Here is a 20000-nt window from a genome sequence, read left to right on the forward strand (position 1 = left end):
TGGGTAGGTGGTCTTTCTCTTTATTTGAAAAACATCCTTCGGGAATATAAACAAACTGATTCCTTACATGTCTTTTTATTTCCTGCTGTATTTAATTCATGTCAAAGGGTGCGTCCCAAAATGGCAACCCATTCCCCTATACAGTGCACTACTATTTAACCAGGACCCATAGGGCTCTGGTCAACCGCAGTGCACTATGTAGTGAATAGGGTGTGATGTGGGACACATTGAAAACCCCTATGGCCATTACAGGTGGGAAGCCTTGGGGTAGTCCTACAGTGTTGACGTCTCTAACACACAACACCCTCACAACGGCCTCCTATATAGCAAGGCAGCAAGACCACTGATAGGTGAAAGGACTGGATTGGTTATTGCTTCCAACTATCAAGTCCTCTTAGATTTAAGGCCAGGAAGGGAAGGAAGCTATGCATGTATGAAACAGTCACAGTAGGTTGATGTTGCCCCTAACAACTGATACAGGGTCACATCTTTTATCAACTCCCTAATGGTTAAGGTTAGGACTGGGTGTAGAGTCACCTGATCCTAGATCTGTGGTTAGAGACAACCATATAATTAGAATGAGTAGAAAGGAAATCCACATTCAAGTCAATGATGCCATAATGTTCTACGCATTCTATTCTATGATGGCAACTTCAACCTGGAGCAAGCCCAGTCCCCTGTCTTCTACTCAGTCCCGCCCCCTGTCCCCTTCAGAGCCAGCCGTTGGTGGAGAAGTCCAGTCTAAGCTGCTGTGATTCAGCCTCTGAGAGCGGTTGAAGAGGAGAGCGACAGGTGCCACCGTGGTAACCAAACCACTCCATCGCCTGCTTGAGAGCGGGAACGCCAAACTTCCTGGTCACCTAGCAACAAAGAGAGGAGTGGATGGGGGGGTTATTTAGGGCTATGTAGGTTCACTCAAAGGTGTGCTGGACTCTATGTCAACTCTTATGTAGGGTTACATAGGGTTTATGTAGCTTGACTTACAGCAGTGTTGGGCTCTATGTCAACTCTTATGTAGGGTTACATAGGGTTTATGTAGCTTGACTTACAGCAGTGTTGGGCTCTATGTCAACTCTTATGTAGGGTTACATAGGGTTTATGCAGCTTGACTTACAGCAGTGTTGGGCTCTATGTCAACTCTTATGTAGGGTTACATAGGGTTTATGCAGCTTGACTTACAGCAGTGTTGGGCTCTATGAGGCGCTGCTGCAGAGCAGTGGCTTCTTCCCACCGCCCCGACACACACAGCTGCTCCAGCTCACACACCTCACGCCCCAGCACGTTGGCAAGCGCACACACACCGCCCACACAACCTGCAACACACACACACACACACACACACACACACACACACACACACAAAGGGACTCTTGTCAGTATTATTGATCTGAAACAGCTTTAACACTCACATGTGACCTGCTCCTTCATATTCCTACAATTTGATTGACAGGTTATGGAAGCATATCTAACTGTAATGATTGGCAGTTGGGCCCTGGACCCTTGCGGTGTGTGTGTGTGACTGACATCCGTTATAATTTCCTCAAATATGCATTTTGATTGACAGCCATATGACACACCCCTTCCTTCAGCATCCTGAGGTCGATGAAGGAGCTCTGGATCTCAACAACGCAGACACACACACACACACACACACACCAGATAACACATACACGCATGCACAATACGTACTGTACACATCCGCAGTACAGACACACCCACACAGTACAGACACACAGTACAGACACACGGTGCATACACACCCACACAGTACACACACGCAGTACAGACACACCCACACAGTACAGACATACAGTACAGACACACAATACAGACACACTCACAAAGTACAGACACACGGTACAAACACACCCACCAGATCCCAGTCACATGCCATTAGACATCCTGTACTTGAGCTCCTCCTCTCTGCAGATCATCTATATTACTGCTCCTTATAGGACACATCACTAGACTCTGTACTATATTACTGCTCCTTATAGGACACATCACTACACTCTGTACTATATTACTGCTCCTTATAGGACACATCACTACACACTGTACTATATTACTGCTCCTTATAGGACACATCACTACACTATATTACTGCTCCTTATAGGACACATCACTGTACTATATTACTGCTCCTTATAGGACACATCACTAGACTCTGTACTATATTACTGCTCCTTATAGGACACATCACTAGACTCTGTACTATATTACTGCTCCTTATAGGACACATCACTAGACTCTGTACTATATTACTGCTCCTTATAGGACACATCACTAGACTCTGTACTATATTACTGCTCCTTATAGGACACATCACTACACTATATTACTGCTCCTTATAGGACACATCACTACACTATATTACTGCTCCTTATAGGACACATCACTACACTATATTACTGCTCCTTATAGGACACATCACTACACTCTGTACTATATTACTGCTCCTTATAGGACACATCACTACACTATATTACTGCTCCTTATAGGACACATCACTACACTCTGTACTATATTACTGCTCCTTATAGGACACATCACTAGACTCTGTACTATTTTACTGCTCCTTATAGGACACATCACTACACTATATTACTGCTCCTTATGGGACACATCACTACGCTATATTACTGCTCCTTATAGGACACATCACTACACTCTATTACTGCTCCTTATGGGACATATCACTGTGCTATATTAATGCTCCTTAAAGGACACATCACTACACTCTGTACTATTTTACTGCTCCTTATAGGACACATCACTACACTATATTACTGCTCCTTATGGGACACATCACTACGCTATATTACTGCTCCTTATAGGACACATCACTACACTCTATTACTGCTCCTTATGGGACATATCACTGTGCTATATTAATGCTCCTTATAGGACACATCACTACACTCTGTACTATATTACTGCTCCTTATAGGACACATCACTAGACTCTGTACTATATTACTGCTCCTTATAGGACACATCACTAGACTCTGTACTATATTACTGCTCCTTATAGGACACATCACTACACTCTCTACTATATTACTGCTCCTTATAGGACACATCACTACACTCTGTACTATATTACTGCTCCTTATAGGACACATCACTGTACTATATTACTGCTCCTTATAGGACACATCACTGTACTATATTACTGCTCCTTATAGGACACATCACTGTACTATATTACTGCTCCTTATAGGACACATCACTAGACTCTGTACTATATTACTGCTCCTTATAGGACACATCACTACACTATATTACTGCGCCTTATAGGACACATCACTGTACTATATTACTGCTCCTTATAGGACACATCACTACACTATATTACTGCTCCTTATAGGACACATCACTGTACTATATTACTGCTCCTTATAGGACACATCACTACACTATATTACTGCTCCTTATAGGACACATCACTACACTATATTACTGCTCCTTATAGGACACATCCCTACACTCTGCACTATATTACCGCTTCTTATAGGACACATCACTGTACTATATTACCGCTCCTTATAGGACACATCACTACACTATATTACTGCTCCTTATAGGACACATCACTACACTATATTACTGCTCCTTATAGGACACATCACTACACTATATTACTGCTCCTAATAGGACACATCACTGCACTATATTACTGCTCCTTATAGGACACATCACTACACTCTGCACTATATTACTGCTCCTTATAGGACACATCACTACACTCTGTACTATATTACTGCTCCTTATAGGACACATCACTACACTCTGTACTATATTACTGCTCCTTATAGGACACATCACTACACTATATTACTGCTCCTTATAGGACACATCACTACACTCTGTACTATATTACTGCTCCTTATAGGACACATCACTACACTCTGCACTATATTACTGCTCCTTATAGGACACATCACTACACTCTATACTCCTCTGTAAACTGGTCATCTCTATATACCCGTTGCAAGACCCACTGGTTGATGCTTATTTATAAAACCCTCTTAGGCCTCACTCCCCCCTATCTGAGATATCTACTTCAGCCCTTATCCTCCACATAAAACACCCGTTCAGCCAGTCACATTCTGTTAAAGGTCCCCAAAGCACACACATCCCTGCGTCGCTCCTCTTTTCAGTTCGCTGCAGCTAGCGACTGGAACGAGCTGCAACAAACACTGAAACTGGACAGTTTTATCTCAATCTCTTCATTCAAAGACTCAATCATGGACACTCTTACTGACAGTTACGGCTGCTTTGTGTGATGAATTGTGACCAATGTTTGTACACCGTTTTGTGCTGCTGCCATGTTGTATTGGTATCATGCTGTGTTGTCATGTGTTGCTGTCTTAGGTCTGTCTTTATGTAGTGTTGTGTTGTCTCTCTTGTCGGGATGTGTTTTGTCCTATATTTTTATTTAATTTATTTTAAAAATGTAAATCCCAGCCCCCTGTGCCCACAGGAGGCCTTTTGGTAGGTCATTGTAAATAAGAATTTGTTCTCAACTGACCTACCTAGTTAAATAAAATAATCTATATTACTGACACAGAGAGAGACACAGAGAGACATACATAGAGAGAGAGAGAGAGACAGAGAGACAGAGACAGAGAGACAGAGAGAGAGAGACAGAGAGAGACAGAGAGAGACAGAGACAGAGAGAGCTAGAGAGAGACAGAGAGAGAGAGAGAGCTAGAGAGAGACAGAGAGAGAGACAGAGACAGAGAGACAGAGAGAGAGACAGAGAGAGAGACAGAGAGAGACAGAGAGACAGAGAGACAGAGAGAGAGCTCTGTAGGACAGATACTGTATAATACAGAGACAGTATAATCTGACAAAGAGAACGACTCATTAGTCGTTCATACTCTATTATCTCTATCCCCTAAGGTTTTCAGATAGTCATACCTGTCTGCAGTACAAAGTGGGTTGGTTCTAGCTAGCGTAGGAGAGAAGTGATGTTTAGTACCCTACACCATGTGATGTAACGCTAAGTGATTACCAGAGAGGGAATTGAGATGGTCAATGTCAGTTCCAAGTTCTAGGTTCTATGTTTGTGGTTCTTAAATTCTACATTCTATGTCGTAGGTTCTAGATTCTAAGCTATAGGGTCTGTGTGCCAGGTTCTAAGTTCTTACCCACGGAATACGCCGCCATAAGGAACCCAGCGGAACCCGCCAGAACCTGAAAATCCTGCGGCTTCGTTTTGTGAACGATCAGAGCGATCCTGGTGATCTGAGGAACGACAGGAGAAAAACCCAGGGATGTAAAAGGAGAGAAACACAGTGGGGTGCGTCCCTATAGGCCCTGGTCAACTGTAGTGCACTATATAGGGAATAGGGTGGCTTTTGGGATGCCGCCAGCATGTTCTCCCCATCACTCCTCCCTGCTGTCAGGATGAGGACTGTTGTCAGGAGGAGCAGTAGGCCAGTAGTACCAAACAACTCTCATCACTAACTAACTACTGATAAATAAACAGAGAGAGAGAGAGAGAGAGAGAGAGAGAGAGAGAGAGAGAGAGAGAGAGAATGGAACGAGGAACGAGTTTTGACAGGTGAGAAGAGATACTTCAAAAGAGGAGATGAAGGGAGTTTTCTATGCAATATTCATCCCTCTCTGTTTTTGTTTTATTCTCTTGTCAGTCAAGACATGAACCACCGTTTCCAAATAAACCTGAAATGCTGCGATGTTCAAAGGATAGAAAAAACAGAGAACGACACACACACACAGTGGGAAAACCCACAGGGGAAATCTGAAAACGTTTTTAGCAACCATCAGTCAGTCAAATCACTTGCAACAAGTCAGCACGGTCGGTAACTGATCCATCAATCAATCAAATAAATAAATTGTGTGTGTGCGTGTGTGTGTGAGGACTCACGTCTCCTCCGCTGTCCTTGAGTCCCAGTATGTTAGGGTGTTGGGCCAGTCTCACCACAGCATCAACAGGGAGGTCAAGACCTGTGTTAGCCGGGACACTGTACAGAACTACTGGTACTGGACTACTGTCTGCCACCTGCAGGGGGAGACAGAGACAACACCGGGTCCAAACACAACCCCCCGGCCCAGGCCATAGAATCAGAATAATTATGTATCTATTGAATTCTATTTCTATGGTACAGACTGTATATTAAAGACATGTGGAATATATGAACCTTTTGTGACTAGGGGACAGTATTTTCATTTTTGGAAAAATAACGTTCCCGTAGTAAACAGGATATGTTGTCAGGACCAGATGCTAGAATATGCATATAATTGACAGCTTAGGATAGAAAACACTCTAAAGTTTCCAGAACTGTTAAAATATTGTCTGTGAGTATAACAGAACTGATGTTGCAGGCGAAAGCCTGAGAAAAATCCAATCCGGAGGTGCCTCATGTTTTGAAAGCGCTGCGTTCCAATGTGTCCCTATTGAGCAGTGAATGGACTATCAACCAGATGACTTTTTCTCCGTATTCCCCAAGGTGTCTACAGCATTGTGACGTAGTTTTACGCATTTATGTTGAAGAATACCCGTAAGCGGCTACATTGCGCAACTGGTCACCTAATGGCTCCCAGAGTGATTCTCGCGTAAAATACAGAGGTAGCCATTATTCCAATCGGTCCTACTGAAAAACTAATTGTCCCGGTAGATATATTATCGAATAGATATTTGAAAAACACCTTGAGGATTGATTCTAAACAACGTTTGCCATGTTTCTGTCGATATTATGGAGCTAATTTGGAATATTTTTCTCAGCCAAATGTGAAGAACAAACGGAGCTATTTCGCCTACAAAAATTATATTTTTGGAATTGGCTATCTAACTGGGAGTCTCGTGAGTGAAAACATCCGAAGCTCATCAAAGGTAAACGATTTAAGTTGATTGCTTTTCTGATTTCCGTGACCAAGTTACCTGCTGCTAGCTGGACAAAATGCTATGCTAGGCTATCGATAAACTTACACAAATCCTTGTCTAGCTTTGGCTGTAAAGCATATTTTGAAAATCTGAGATGACAGGGTGATTAACAAAAGGCTAAGCTGTGTCTCAATATATTTCACTTGTGATTTTCATGAATAGGAATATTTTCTAGGAATATTTATGTCCGTTGCGTTATGCTAATTAGTGTCAGTCGATGATTACGCTCCCGCATGAGGGATGGGGAGTCACTAGAGGTTTTAAGACATATGGTATATATTAAGACATAAGGTATGTATTATATATAAACTTCTTGATACTACCCACCCTGCATGCGGGAGCGTAATCATAGCCTCAAACGAATTAGCATATGGTATATATTAAGACATGTGGTATATATTATATATTAAGACATGTGGTATATATTATATATTAAGACATGTGGTATATATTATATATTAAGACATATGGTATATATTAAGACATATGGTATATATTATATATTAAGACATATGGTATATATTAAGACATATGGTATATATTATATATTAAGACATATGGTATATATTAAGACATGTGGTATATATTATATATTAAGACATATGGTATATATTATATATTAAGATATGTGGTATATATTAAGACATATGGTATATATTAAGAAATATGGTATATATTAAGACATGTGGTATATATTAAGAAATATGGTATATATTAAGACATATGGTATATATTAAGACAAATGGTATATATTATATATTAAGACATATGGTATATATTATATATTAAGACATGTGCTATATATTATATATTAAGACATATGGTATAAATTAAGACATATGGTATATATTATATATTAAGACATATGGTATATATTATATATTAAGACATGTGCTATATATTATATATTAAGACATATGGTATATATTATATATTAAGACATATGGTATATATTAAGACATGTGGTATATATTATATATTAAGACATATGGTATATATTATATATTAAGATATGTGGTATATATTAAGACATATGGTATATATTAAGAAATATGGTATATATTAAGACATGTGGTATATATTAAGAAATATGGTATATATTAAGACATATGGTATATATTAAGACAAATGGTATATATTATATATTAAGACATATGGTATATATTATATATTAAGACATGTGCTATATATTATATATTAAGACATATGGTATATATTATATATTAAGACATATGGTATATATTAAGACATGTGGTATATATTATATATTAAGACATATGGTATATATTATATATTAAGATATGTGGTATATATTAAGACATATGGTATATATTAAGAAATATGGTATATATTAAGACATGTGGTATATATTAAGAAATATGGTATATATTAAGACATATGGTATATATTAAGACAAATGGTATATATTATATATTAAGACATATGGTATATATTATATATTAAGACATATGGTATAAATTAAGACATATGGTATATATAATATATTACGACATATGGTATATATTATATATTAAGGTATGTGGTATATATTAAGACATGTGGTATATATTAAGACATGTGGTATATATTAAGACATATGGTATATATTATATATTAAGGTATGTGGTATATATTAAGACATGTGGTATATATTAAGACATGTGGTATATATTAAGACATATGGTATATATTATATATTAAGACATGTGGTATATATTATATATTAAGACATATGGTATATATTATATATTAAGACATATGGTATATATTATATATTAAGACATGTGGTATATATTATATATTAAGACATATGGTATATATTATATATTAAGACATATGGTATATTTTGTAATGACCCTGGGTTTATAAGCGCAGATATCGACTCTGCCACTGGAGCATGCTTTTGCGGCACAGTCGATAGCGCGCCGGACCTCGGGCTAGAAGGTCGAAGGTTCGAGACCTGCTCTCTGCTGTTTCATTACAATATTAAGACATATGGTATACACTACCGTTCAAAAGTTTGGGGTCACTTATAAATGTCCTTGTTTTTGAAAGAAAAGCACATTTTTTGTCCATTAAAATAACATCAAATTGATCAGAAATACAGTGTAGACATTGTTAACCTTTCTGATCTCCCCATCCCGGATCCGGGATCGTGAATACAGACTCAAGCTCATTACCATAACGCAACGTTAACTATTCATGAAAATCGCAAATGAAATGAAATAAATATGCTAGCTCTCAAGCTTAGCCTTTTGTTAACAACACTGTCATCTCAGATTTTCAAAATATGCTTCTCAACCATTGCAAAACAAGCATTTGTGTAACAGTATTGATGGCTAACGTAGCATTTAGCATTAGCATTCAGCTGGCAACATTTACACAAAAAAACAGAAAAGCATTCAAATAAAATAATTTACCTTTGAAGAACTTCAGATGTTTTCAATGAGGAGACTCTCAGATAGCAAATGTTCAGTTTTTCCTGAAAGATTATTTGTTTAGGACAAATCGCTCCGTTTTCTGCGTCACGTTTAGCTATGAAAAAACCCCTGTTTCCAGGATTGTGTAAATCTATCAGCAAGCTCATTAGCATAACACAACGTTAACTATTCATGAAAATCGCAAATTAAATGAAATAAATATGCCATCTCTCAAGCTTAGCCTTTTGTAACCAACACTGTCATCTCAGATTTTCAAAATATGCTTCTCAACCATAGGAAAACAATCATTTGTGTAAAAGTAGCTAGCTAGCGTTAGCATTTAGCGTTAGCATTTAGCGTTAGCATTTAGCGTTAGCATTTAGCGTTAGCATTTAGCGTTAGCATTTAGCGTTAGCATTTAGCGTTAGCATCCAGCACGCAACATTTCAACAAAAACATAAAAGCCTTCAAATAAAATAATTTACCTTTGAAGAACTTCTGATGTTTTCAATGAGGATACTCTCAGTTAGATAGCAGATGCTCAGTTTTTCCAAAAAGATTCTTTGTGTATTAGAAATAGCTCCGTTTTGTACATCACATTTGGCTACCAAAAAACTCTGAAAATTCAGTCCTCAAAACGCGAACTTTTTTCCAAATTAACTCCATAATATCGACTGAAAACATGGCAAACGTTGTTTAGAATCAATCCTCAAGGTGTTTTTCACATATCTCTTCGATGATATATCGTTCGTGGAAGTGTGCTTTCTCTCCTGAATCCCAGGAGAAAATGCCCGCACCTGAAGATTACGCACAAATTTAGACAAAGGACACCGGGCGGACCCCTGGAAAATGTAGTCTCTTATGGCCAATCTTCCAATGATATGCCTACAAATACGTCACAATGCTGCCGACATCTTGGGGAAATGGCAGAAGGTCTAAGCTTATTCCTGTCGCATTCACAGCCATATAAGGAGACATTAGAAAACAGAGCTTCAGAAATTCTGCTCATTTCCTGTTTCACGTATCATCTTGGTTTCGCCTGTAGAATGAGTTCTGGGGCACTTACAGACAAAATCTTTGCAGATTCTGAAACTTCAGATTGTTTTCTTATATGCATAGTCGAGCATCTTTTCGTGACAAAATATCGCGCTTAAAACGGGAACGTTTTTTATCCAAAAATGAAATAGCGCCCCTAGAGATGCAACTTTGTAAATTACTATTGTAGCTGGAAATGGCCGATGTTTTATGGAATATCTACATAGGCGTACAGAGGCCCATTATCAGCAACCATCACTCCTGTGTTCCAATGGCATGTTGTGTTAGCTAATCCAAGTTATCATTTTAAAAGGCTAGTTGATCATTAGAAAAGTTTTTTTCAATTATGTTAGCACAGCTGAAAACTGTTGTCCTGATTACAGAAGCAATAAAAATGGCCTTCATTAGACTATTTGAGTGTCTGGAGCATCAGCATGTGGGTTCGATTACAGGCTCAAAATGGCTAGAAACTTTCTTCTGAAACTCGTCAGTCTAATCTTGTTCTGAGAAATGAAGCCCATTGAATGTGAGAAATTCCCAAGAAACTGATACAACGTACAACCACTCCCTTCACAAAACAGCGCAAACTGACTCTAACCAGAATAGAAAGAGGAGTGGGAGGCCCCGGTGCACAACTGAGCAAGAGGACAAGTACATTAGAGTGTCTAGTTTGAGAAACAGACGCCTCACAAGTCCTCAACTGGCAGCTTCATTAAAAAGAACCCGCAAAACACCAGTCTCAATGTCAACAGTGAAGAGGCGACTCCGGGATGCTGGCCTTCTAGGCAGAGTTCCTCTGTCCAGTGTCTGTGTTATTTTGCCCATCTTAATCTTTTATTTTATTTCGCCAGTCTAAGATATGGCTTTTTCTTTGCAACTCTGCCTAGAAGGCCAGCATCCCAGAGTCACCTCTTCACTGTTGACGTTGAGACTGGTGTTTTGCGGGTACTTTTTAATGAAGCTGCCAGTTGAGGACTTGCCAAGCGGCCCAAACTGTTGCATCTACCCTGATTCTGTGTGCAATGAACGCAAGAGAAGTGACACAAAGGCATGGATGTTTATGGTTAGGTACATTTGTGCAACGATTGTGCTTTTTTGCCACGAATGCGCTTTTGTTAATTCATCCCCCGTTTGGCGAAGTAGGCTGTGATTCAATGTTAAATTAACAGGCACCACATTGATTATATGCAACGCAGGACAAGCTAGTTAACCTAGTAATATCATCAACCATCTGTAGTTAACTAGTGATTATGTTAAGATTGATTGTTTTTTATAAGATAAGTTTAATGCTAGCTAGCAACTTACCTTGGCTCCTTGCTGCACTCGCGTAACAGGTGATCAGCCTGCCACACAGTTTCCTCGTGGAATGCAATGTAATTGGCCATAATCGGCATCCAAAAATGCTGATTACCGGTTGTTATGAAAACTTGAAATCGGCCCTAATTAATCGGCCATGCCTATTAATCGGTCGACCTCTATTAGAGAGGACAGCTGTTTTGTGTGAAGAATAAGAAGAGGAGAAGAAGAAGTAGTAGAAGTACAAGTAGTAGTAGTAGAAGTAGTAGTAGTAGTAGTAGAAGTAGTAGTAGTAGTAGTAGAAGTAGCAGAAGTAACAGAAGTATAGTAAAAGTAGTAGAAGTAGCAGAAGTAGAAGTAGCAGAAGTAGTAGTAGAAGTAGAAGTAGTAGTAGAAGTAGCAAAAGTAGTAGTAGTAGTAGAAGTAGAAGTAGCAGAAGAAGTAGTAGTAGTAGTAGCAGAAGTAGTAGTAGTAAAAGTAGTAGAAGTAGCAGAAGTAACAGAAGTATAGTAAAAGTAGTAGAAGTAGCAGAAGTAGAAGTAGCAGAAGTAGTAGTAGAAGTAGAAGTAGTAGTAGAAGTAGCAAAAGTAGTAGTAGTAGTAGAAGTAGTAGTAGAAGTAGTAGTAGTAGCAGAAGTAGCAGAAGTAGTAGTAGAAGAAGTAGAAGTAGTAGTAGTAGCAGTAGTAGTAGCAGTAGAAGAAGTAGTAGTAGAAGTAGTAGTAGAAGTAGTAGTAGTAGTAGAAGTAGTAGTAGTAGCAGTAGAAGAAGTAGTAGTAGAAGTAGTAGAAGTAGTAGTAGTAGCAGTAGAAGAAGTAGTAGTAGAAGTAGTAGTAGAAGTAGTAGTAGTAGTAGTAGAAGTAGTAGTAGTAGTAGTAGAAGAAGAAGTAGCAGTAGAATAAGTAGCAAAAGTAGTAGTAGTAGCAGTAGAAGAAGTAGTAGTAGAAGTAGTAGTAGAAGTAGTAGTAGTAGTAGTAGAAGAAGAAGAAGAAGTAGCAGTAGAAGTAAAAGTAGTAGTAGTAGCAGTAGTAGTAGCAGTAGAAGAAGTAGTAGTAGAAGTAGTAGTAGTAGAAGAAGTAGTAGTAGAAGTAGTAGTAGAAGTAGTAGTAGTAGAAGAAGAAGAAGTAGCAGTAGAAAAAGTAGTAGAAGAAGAAGTAGAAGTAGTAGTAGAAGTAGTAGTAGTAGAAGAAGAAGAAGTAGTAGTAGAAGAAGAAGTAGTAGAAGAAGTAGTAGTAGAAGAAGAAGTAGTAGAAGAAGTAGAAGTAGTAGTAGAAGTAGAGGTAGAAGTAGCAGAAGTAGTAGTAGAAGTAGTAGTAGTAGAGGTAGAAGTAGCAGAAGTAGTAGTAGAAGAAGTAGTAGAAGTAGTAGAAAAATCAGCTGACCTGTGTGAAGTGGTGAACCAGCGCCCTGCTGTCCATCATGCCCTTGTAGAAGCATGGCGTTACCACGAGAACCAGGTCTGCCCCCGCCCCCGCCATCCTCTCTGTCATCACTACTGTAGCTTTGGTGGCTGAGGGGGGGCAGGTGAGAGAGGGGGAGAAAGTGAGGGTGCGGGGGAAAGATCGGAGTGAGGGAAAGGTTAGAGAGGAGAGATAAGGGGGAGACAGAGAGAGAGAAAAATAATGAAAGAAAGAGAGAGGGAGGGAGGGAGGGAGGGAGGGAGGGAGGGAGGGAGGGAGGGAGGGAGGGATCAGAAGGAATGAGGGACAGAAAGGAGAAGAAAGGATAAAGACGGAGAGAGCGAGATGGGAGAGAGAAAGAAAAGGGAGAAAAAGAAAAGGAGAGAGAAAGAGATTTATTCAGATCCATGTTTACAACACTATTCAATCCCATTAAAGGCCTTTATTGGCATGGGAAACATATCATTACATTGCCAAAGCAAGTGAAGTAGATAATAAACAAAAGGGAAATAAACGAGGGAAACTTTACGCTCTAAAAGTTTTAAAAGAACATAGACATTTCAAATGTTATATTACTGGCTATGTACTGTGTTGTAACATCTCTAGGTAGGCTAAGTGCACCATGTTAATGTCATGTTGTAACCTATACAATATAGGAAAGTGGCCATCCTTTTCAGTAGTTAACACTGGGGCATTACAGGGGCATGATGTGGTAGCAATGACTATACAGCCCAATAAAAGATTGTGTTATTGGGTTTATTGGACAACCATTATCAGCCAATAAAACCGCATGATATTAAAACTCTATAGCTGGGCTGAGAGGTAAAGTGTCTCCTGAAATAGTCAAAATCACAGTATTCACACTTCGCACATGAACACATTTTTGCTGTACAATTTGGTAGACATCTTTCATATGGTTCCTATAGGTGGTCATCGGTCAGTTACATTAATGAGAGTCACATGGTCTCCTTCTCGGTCACACAGACTCACACAGGGCCTTACATTCACATCCGGATCCTGCCATGACCAGCTTGTCTGTGGGCAGTGCCAGTCTGACCCTCCTCACCACCTCTACCCTCTCCTCCTCCGCCAGGTACGGGTACTCTCCATTAGAGCCCTGCACCACCAGACCTGGAACACAGAACATCTTCATCATGTTTGCACCAATCAATCTTATGGCTTGGGGGTAAAAACTGGGGTGAAAACTGTCGAGAAGCCTTTTTGTCCTAGACTTGGCACTCCGGTACCTCTTGCCATGTGGTAGGAGAGAGAACAGTCTATGACTGGGGTGACTGGGGTCTTTGACAATTTTTAGGGCCTTCCTCTGATACCGCCTGGTATAGAGGTCGTGGATGGCAGGCAGCTTAGCCCCAGTGATGTACTGGGCTGTTCGCACTAACCTCTGTAAGTGCCTTGCGGTCAGAGGCCGAGCATCACTGCCTGGTACGGCAATTGCTCGGCCTCCGACTGCAAGGCACTACAGTGGGTTGTGTGTACGGCCCAGTACATCCTGGGGCAAAGCTGCCTGCCATCTCTACTACCGCATGGCAAGAGGTACCGGAGTGCCAAGTCTAGGACAAAAATGCTTCTCAACAGATTTTACCTCCAAGCCATAAGACTCCTGAACAGGTAATCAAATGGCTACCAGGACTATTTGCATTGTGTGCCCCCCCCCCCAATCCCTATTTTTACGCTGCTGCTACTCTCTGTTTATCTTATATGCATAGTCACTTTAACTATACATTCATGTACATAATACCTCAATTGGCCCGACCAACCGGCACATTGGCTAACCGGGCTATCTGCATTGTGTCCCACCACCCGCCAACCCCTCTACGCTACTGCTACTCTCTGTTCATCATATATGCATAGTCACTTTAACCATATCTACATGTACATACTACCTCAATCAGCCTGACTAACCGGTGTCTGTATATAGCCTCGCTACTGTTAAACCCTCGTACTCTCATTTTCAAATGTCTTTTTACTGTTGTTTTATTTCTTTACTTACCTACACACATACCTTTCTCGCACTATTGGTTAGAGCCTGTAAGTAAGCATTTCACTGTAAGGTCTACTACACCTGTTGTATTCGGCGCACGTGACAAATAAACTTTGATTTGATCCAAGTCGTGAAAGAACAGCGCCTAGCCCTGAAACGTCAGTATACAGGAAAACGCGACTGACCGTGGGAATCGGCCAGAGGGCACCAAACACCCTCCACTGGGGACTATACCAATATATTGTACCTTGCCTGCAAACGTGCACCTCTTGTCGGACCTTGCCCCTGGGCCTGGCCCCTAACCAAATTAAGTGGCTGACAATCTATATGACAAACGAGGCCACCGACACGACCACGGTACTACCTTCTCAACGCAAGATATAGGTTTAATTGTCACATTTAGACTATAGGCGACTGTTAGGACACTTTCGTCGGGAAACGCAATATTTTTAGACTACATAGACTAATATGCATACGAAATAATGTATTATCTTCTGATCATGTCGTCTTCATTTTCATAATTAATTTCGATTTGCAAAGAAGACAGACAATACAACAACTTGAACCAGGACAAACCAGTCAGTCATTGCAGAAAATACTTTGTAAATTGTAATTACCTTTGAAAGGAATCTTTGCATACTTCTGCAGGTTTTCATCCAGTTTCTGATAGTCCACGTCCTCTTTCTGAGTAAACGGCGTGGCTATTGGCGGGTAGATCCCCCCGATGTCCACTCTCTGTCCAGCCGCCGCGCTTTGGGTTCGGCTCTGGGTCCTAGTTGGCTTCCACAGCACAGAGGCACCACGTCTACACACTGCTGGACCGACAGTTCGGAGAGTTTTGACACCGAACATTGTGTCAAATGGAACGGCTGTATTTTGGCTGCAGAAGCGGGTGGGTTGACAAGGTACGGTGGCCGACACCAACAGATGTTGCACAGACTATGCCAGCCCAGTTAATATGCAACGACGCTCTCTAAATATTGACAAAAAGTTCAGGGGGGTTGACATTTTCCCAGCTTTGGAAATCAGGTGGCCTTCCTCAGCGAGTCTAGTAATACAAGTACGTTACCCATGTTTATTCTATGCGCTAGGCGAGTTGTGGGCTCCCAAGAATATAGGCCTAAACTCTCCAAAGTTGCCGATCTCTATACACTTTCAGTTCAATATCACTATTCGGACATTCTCATTTGCACATTGAATTAAGACATACCAGTGAATAAAATATGTGCATTTCAGTGGGGTGTAGGACCTAAGCAACTTTCAAGCTGGTTAGGCTGCAGCGCAGACTTGCTTCAGTTTTGGCAGAGATGAAGCGGTAAGGAGAGGCCAGACTCGGCGGAAAGTCGGTCTCCCTCCAGCAGGTGACGTTTTTTCGCACAACAAGCAAGGAGTTTTTGTTTTTGTCGGTCAATGAGTGTCGAATTTGGTCAACAACAAACAATGAATGGCTTATTAACCTCCCGTGTGCTACGCGAGGTTTATATGATTGAATAGACATTTTGAAACGCTTAGGTTGTTAGAGTGTGCTGATATAAGTAGCACACGTGACATCACCGCAATTTAGAGAAAAAACACTTTATATCGCAGTTGTCTCGAGATGGCTATGCATATTCATGATATGAGGCAAGTGGCATAGAGTCCTTCCATTGAACACAGGCGGTTGACGTCAACAACCATCATCGAATATTCAAAAGAGTATTAAAATAATGAGATGTAGCCATCCACTAATCTAAAGAAAGATGAGTATTTTTGATGTTTAGAAAAACAAACCTCAGAAAGTAGGCTACTTACCGATATGAGTGATAATGTTTTTGTTAAATGACCAAATCTCGCATACTATATCCATATGCAAATCATAACGTTTCTTTGGAACCTGGGTGATGTAATTTATTATGAGGACAATGGATCCTGAATCTATAGAATATGTGATATTACTACAGCTATGACCAGGGCTTCAATCAGTTATAGGTAAAGATGGATAGATTATCATGAATTATTGTTAGCACACATATTATCATATGTTGTACAATACCGCCGTCTTCTGGAGATTATAGCCGATATATTACAATCATGATATTATGACGACACACAAGACAACTCACGAGTGATCCACGTTGAAACCCCAATAGTCCTAATTCACAAAATGATATTGCTTCACATGAGATTACTTTGCATAATGTCTTTAAAAATATACATATTATTAATGTTATCCTCAAACTATACCAGGTACTGGTTCTAGGTATGCTCTTAGAAAAAGGGGTTATTTGGGGTTCTCTATGGAACTTTTAGGGGTTCCATACATGAAGCAAACGATATAACCCTTTTTGGTTCTATATAGAACCTTTGTGTAGTCTGGAGGCATAATCACCATTCTGAGCATGGTCTGTGTGTCTGAAAGAGTCCTGGCCTTGGCGCTGATCAGGGAGAGCTGTTTACTGAGCCAGGCTGTGTCTCGGCCAACTCTACACAACAATAAACTGCTCCTCAGCCTTTTGTTCATGTATGAGAGAAGGGGGGGGGGGGGGGGGGGGGCGAATGAGGGAGATAGGTAGGATAAAGAGAGAATTGGGAGAGAAACAGGCAGAGCGCGAGCGAGAAAGAGATGCAGAGTGGGAGACAGAGAGAGAGAGAAGGGTGAGAGGGAGAGAGAGAATAGTTTCATAAAAGCCACATCCGATCCACGACATTCTTTCAGCAGTTATTTTTGTTTCCATTCCGTCTGCCCAGAAAGTGTTGTTATGGGAATATAACAGAGAGACAGGCAGACATACCAGTAGGATGACTACGCTGTTTACGTAATTATAAACCCACTGAACAAAAACATAGACATCTTTGGAATGATGTTTTTGTAGGTGCAGTGCAGGTAGTAGCATAGGCTGCTATTTGTCCGTGCGCAAAAACAGATTCAGTTTGGGTGTAGCGAGAACAGCTAGACAGAGTGGGGGGATTGATAAGGAATCTGATAATGAAGTCTTATTATATTTATCACTGGACAATTACTGGGGAAGCAATCTGGAATGGAAACTTCCCGTGTTCTATTTCTGTGTGTCTCAGTACGTGTGCCTCAGTACGTGTGCCTATTGGCATTCGTAGCCGGCATCTTCGTGCAAAATTGCATTACGTCACTACATAATTCTGGTGAATTCTCTCTCCCACCAAAACAAGGACTTGACTACAGGCGTCCAGCCAGCCGCTCCGTTAGCTGCATGGTGTAGTAGAGTAGAGAAGCATCATCAGCATCAACAACAACAACACCGGGAAATGCAGCTGCTGTAAAGGAACTGGTCCCCCACCCACCACCGGCAGATGGAGTGTGAGCGCGCCACCGCCACGTGACTCGGTCGGTTCGCATCTGTAGTGTGGCGGAGAATCTCACTCTGCATCATGGCTGCGGAAGATGTAGCTGCCCGGTCCCGAACCGCCCCCCTCTTCCCCAGGGTACCCTTCTCCCCAGCCCGGCTGCTGTTCCTCTCTCTCCTCTCCCTCTGCCTCATCCCCTCCCCGTCCCTCGCCCTGCTCGGCTTCCGTCCGGAGGAGACCGGGGGAGAGCTGTCCGTGGACGACGGGGTGCTGAAAGCCACGGAGGGAACCCGCTTCATGCTGCGGGTCTACTACGCCTCATCCCCACAGAGGCTCAACCGGACCGCTGGGGCCAGAGCCAACGCCGCTCCCTGGATAGCATTCATCGAGGAGCCGAGGCCGGGAAGAGAGGGGCAGGTCCACCCGAAGCGGAATATGTGCATGGATAAAAACGCCAGGAGCTCGGATATTGAGATCTTGGGCTCTTTCAAGTCCGCTTCGAGTCAGAACTCCGTGTTGGTGGAAGTATTGGCTAAGAACCTGCGCAGGGGAGAGAAGATTAAGTACTATTCGATTTGTGCCTTCGACGGGTCCAAATGGGAGCACTACCGGACCCGGGATTTCTGGGTCGCCGTGGTGGAGCGCGGGGCCGAACCGGACCTCTGGCTTCAAGTGTTAGTATCGGTTCTGTTACTGGCCCTCTCGGCGCTCTTCAGTGGCCTGAACCTCAGTCTGCTCGCGTTGGACCCGGTGGAACTCCAGGTTTTGCAGAACAGCGGCACGGACAAGGAGCAGAAATACGCGAGGAAAATCGAGTCCGTGCGGCGGCACGGTAACTACGTCCTGTGCACTTTGCTGCTGGGCAACGCGCTGATCAACGCGGCGCTCGCAGTGTGGATGTGTCAGATCCTGGGGATGACCTGGTTGTCCACCATTATCTGCGCGTTTGGGATCTTTTTCATTGGGGAGATCCTGCCACACTCTGTTGCGTCGCGACACGGCCTGGCCATCGCGTCCAAAACCATCTGGGTCACCCGTCTTCTCATGGTTCTCTCCTTCCCCATCTCCTACCCCATCAGTAAACTCCTGGACTTCATCCTCCACCAGGAGATCAGTAACTTTTATACGCGGGAAAAACTCCTTGAGATGCTGCGCGTGACCGACCCGTACCACGACCTGGTTAAAGAGGAGCTCAACATCATACAGGGCGCGCTCGAGCTCCGGACCAAGACCGTAGAAGATGTTCTGACTCCGCTATCCGACTGCTTCATGCTCACCTCGGAAGCGGTGCTAGACTTCAACACCATGTCGGAGATTATGCAGAGCGGCTACACGCGCATCCCGGTGTTCGAAAACCTGCGGTCGAACATTGTGGATATTCTGTTCGTGAAGGACTTGGCGTTCGTTGACCCGGATGACTGTACCCATCTGAAGACCATAACACAGTTCTATAAACACCCCATGCACTGTGTGTTCAACGACACCAAACTGGACGCCATGCTGGAGGAGTTCAAGAAGGGTAAGGAGGGGGGGGGGGGTAAGATCACCCAAGAAACTCTAGAAAAGATAGTATGATGATTGTGTGTCTCCCCTCTCACTCTCTCTCTATCTTTCCTTTTCTCCCTCCCCTCTCTTTCA

At 41.8% G+C, this 20000-nt stretch overlaps 2 protein-coding genes across 3 annotated transcripts in view; one reads left to right on the plus strand and one right to left on the minus strand.

The window, feature by feature from the left end:
• The window catches only part of LOC110487262 (4-hydroxy-2-oxoglutarate aldolase, mitochondrial-like), a 15980-nt gene extending 10 nt beyond the window's left edge, over positions 1–15970 (minus strand). The window contains exons 1-7 of the mRNA XM_036949091.1: positions 15680–15970; positions 14063–14191; positions 13043–13170; positions 5896–6030; positions 5156–5252; positions 1180–1313; positions 1–860 (exon numbers count right to left, since the gene is read on the minus strand). The exon at positions 1–860 is cut by the window's left edge and continues 10 nt beyond it. Of these exons, the coding sequence (XP_036804986.1) occupies positions 711–860; positions 1180–1313; positions 5156–5252; positions 5896–6030; positions 13043–13170; positions 14063–14191; positions 15680–15914 (1008 nt within the window). The 5' untranslated portion in view covers positions 15915–15970 and the 3' untranslated portion in view covers positions 1–710. The remainder of the gene's footprint in view (positions 861–1179; positions 1314–5155; positions 5253–5895; positions 6031–13042; positions 13171–14062; positions 14192–15679) is intronic.
• Positions 15971–17677: 1707 nt separating this feature from the next.
• The window catches only part of LOC110487260 (metal transporter CNNM1), a 13244-nt gene continuing 10921 nt past the window's right edge, over positions 17678–20000 (plus strand). The window contains exon 1 of one of the 2 annotated variants that reach the window (XM_036949077.1): positions 17678–19881. In XM_036949077.1, the coding sequence (XP_036804972.1) occupies positions 18447–19881 (1435 nt within the window). In that variant the 5' untranslated portion in view covers positions 17678–18446. The remainder of the gene's footprint in view (positions 19882–20000) is intronic. The other variant, XM_036949076.1, reaches the window with a different exon arrangement.

Source organism: Oncorhynchus mykiss, chromosome 17, assembly GCF_013265735.2.
Source record: "Oncorhynchus mykiss isolate Arlee chromosome 17, USDA_OmykA_1.1, whole genome shotgun sequence".
NCBI lineage: Eukaryota > Metazoa > Chordata > Actinopteri > Salmoniformes > Salmonidae > Oncorhynchus > Oncorhynchus mykiss.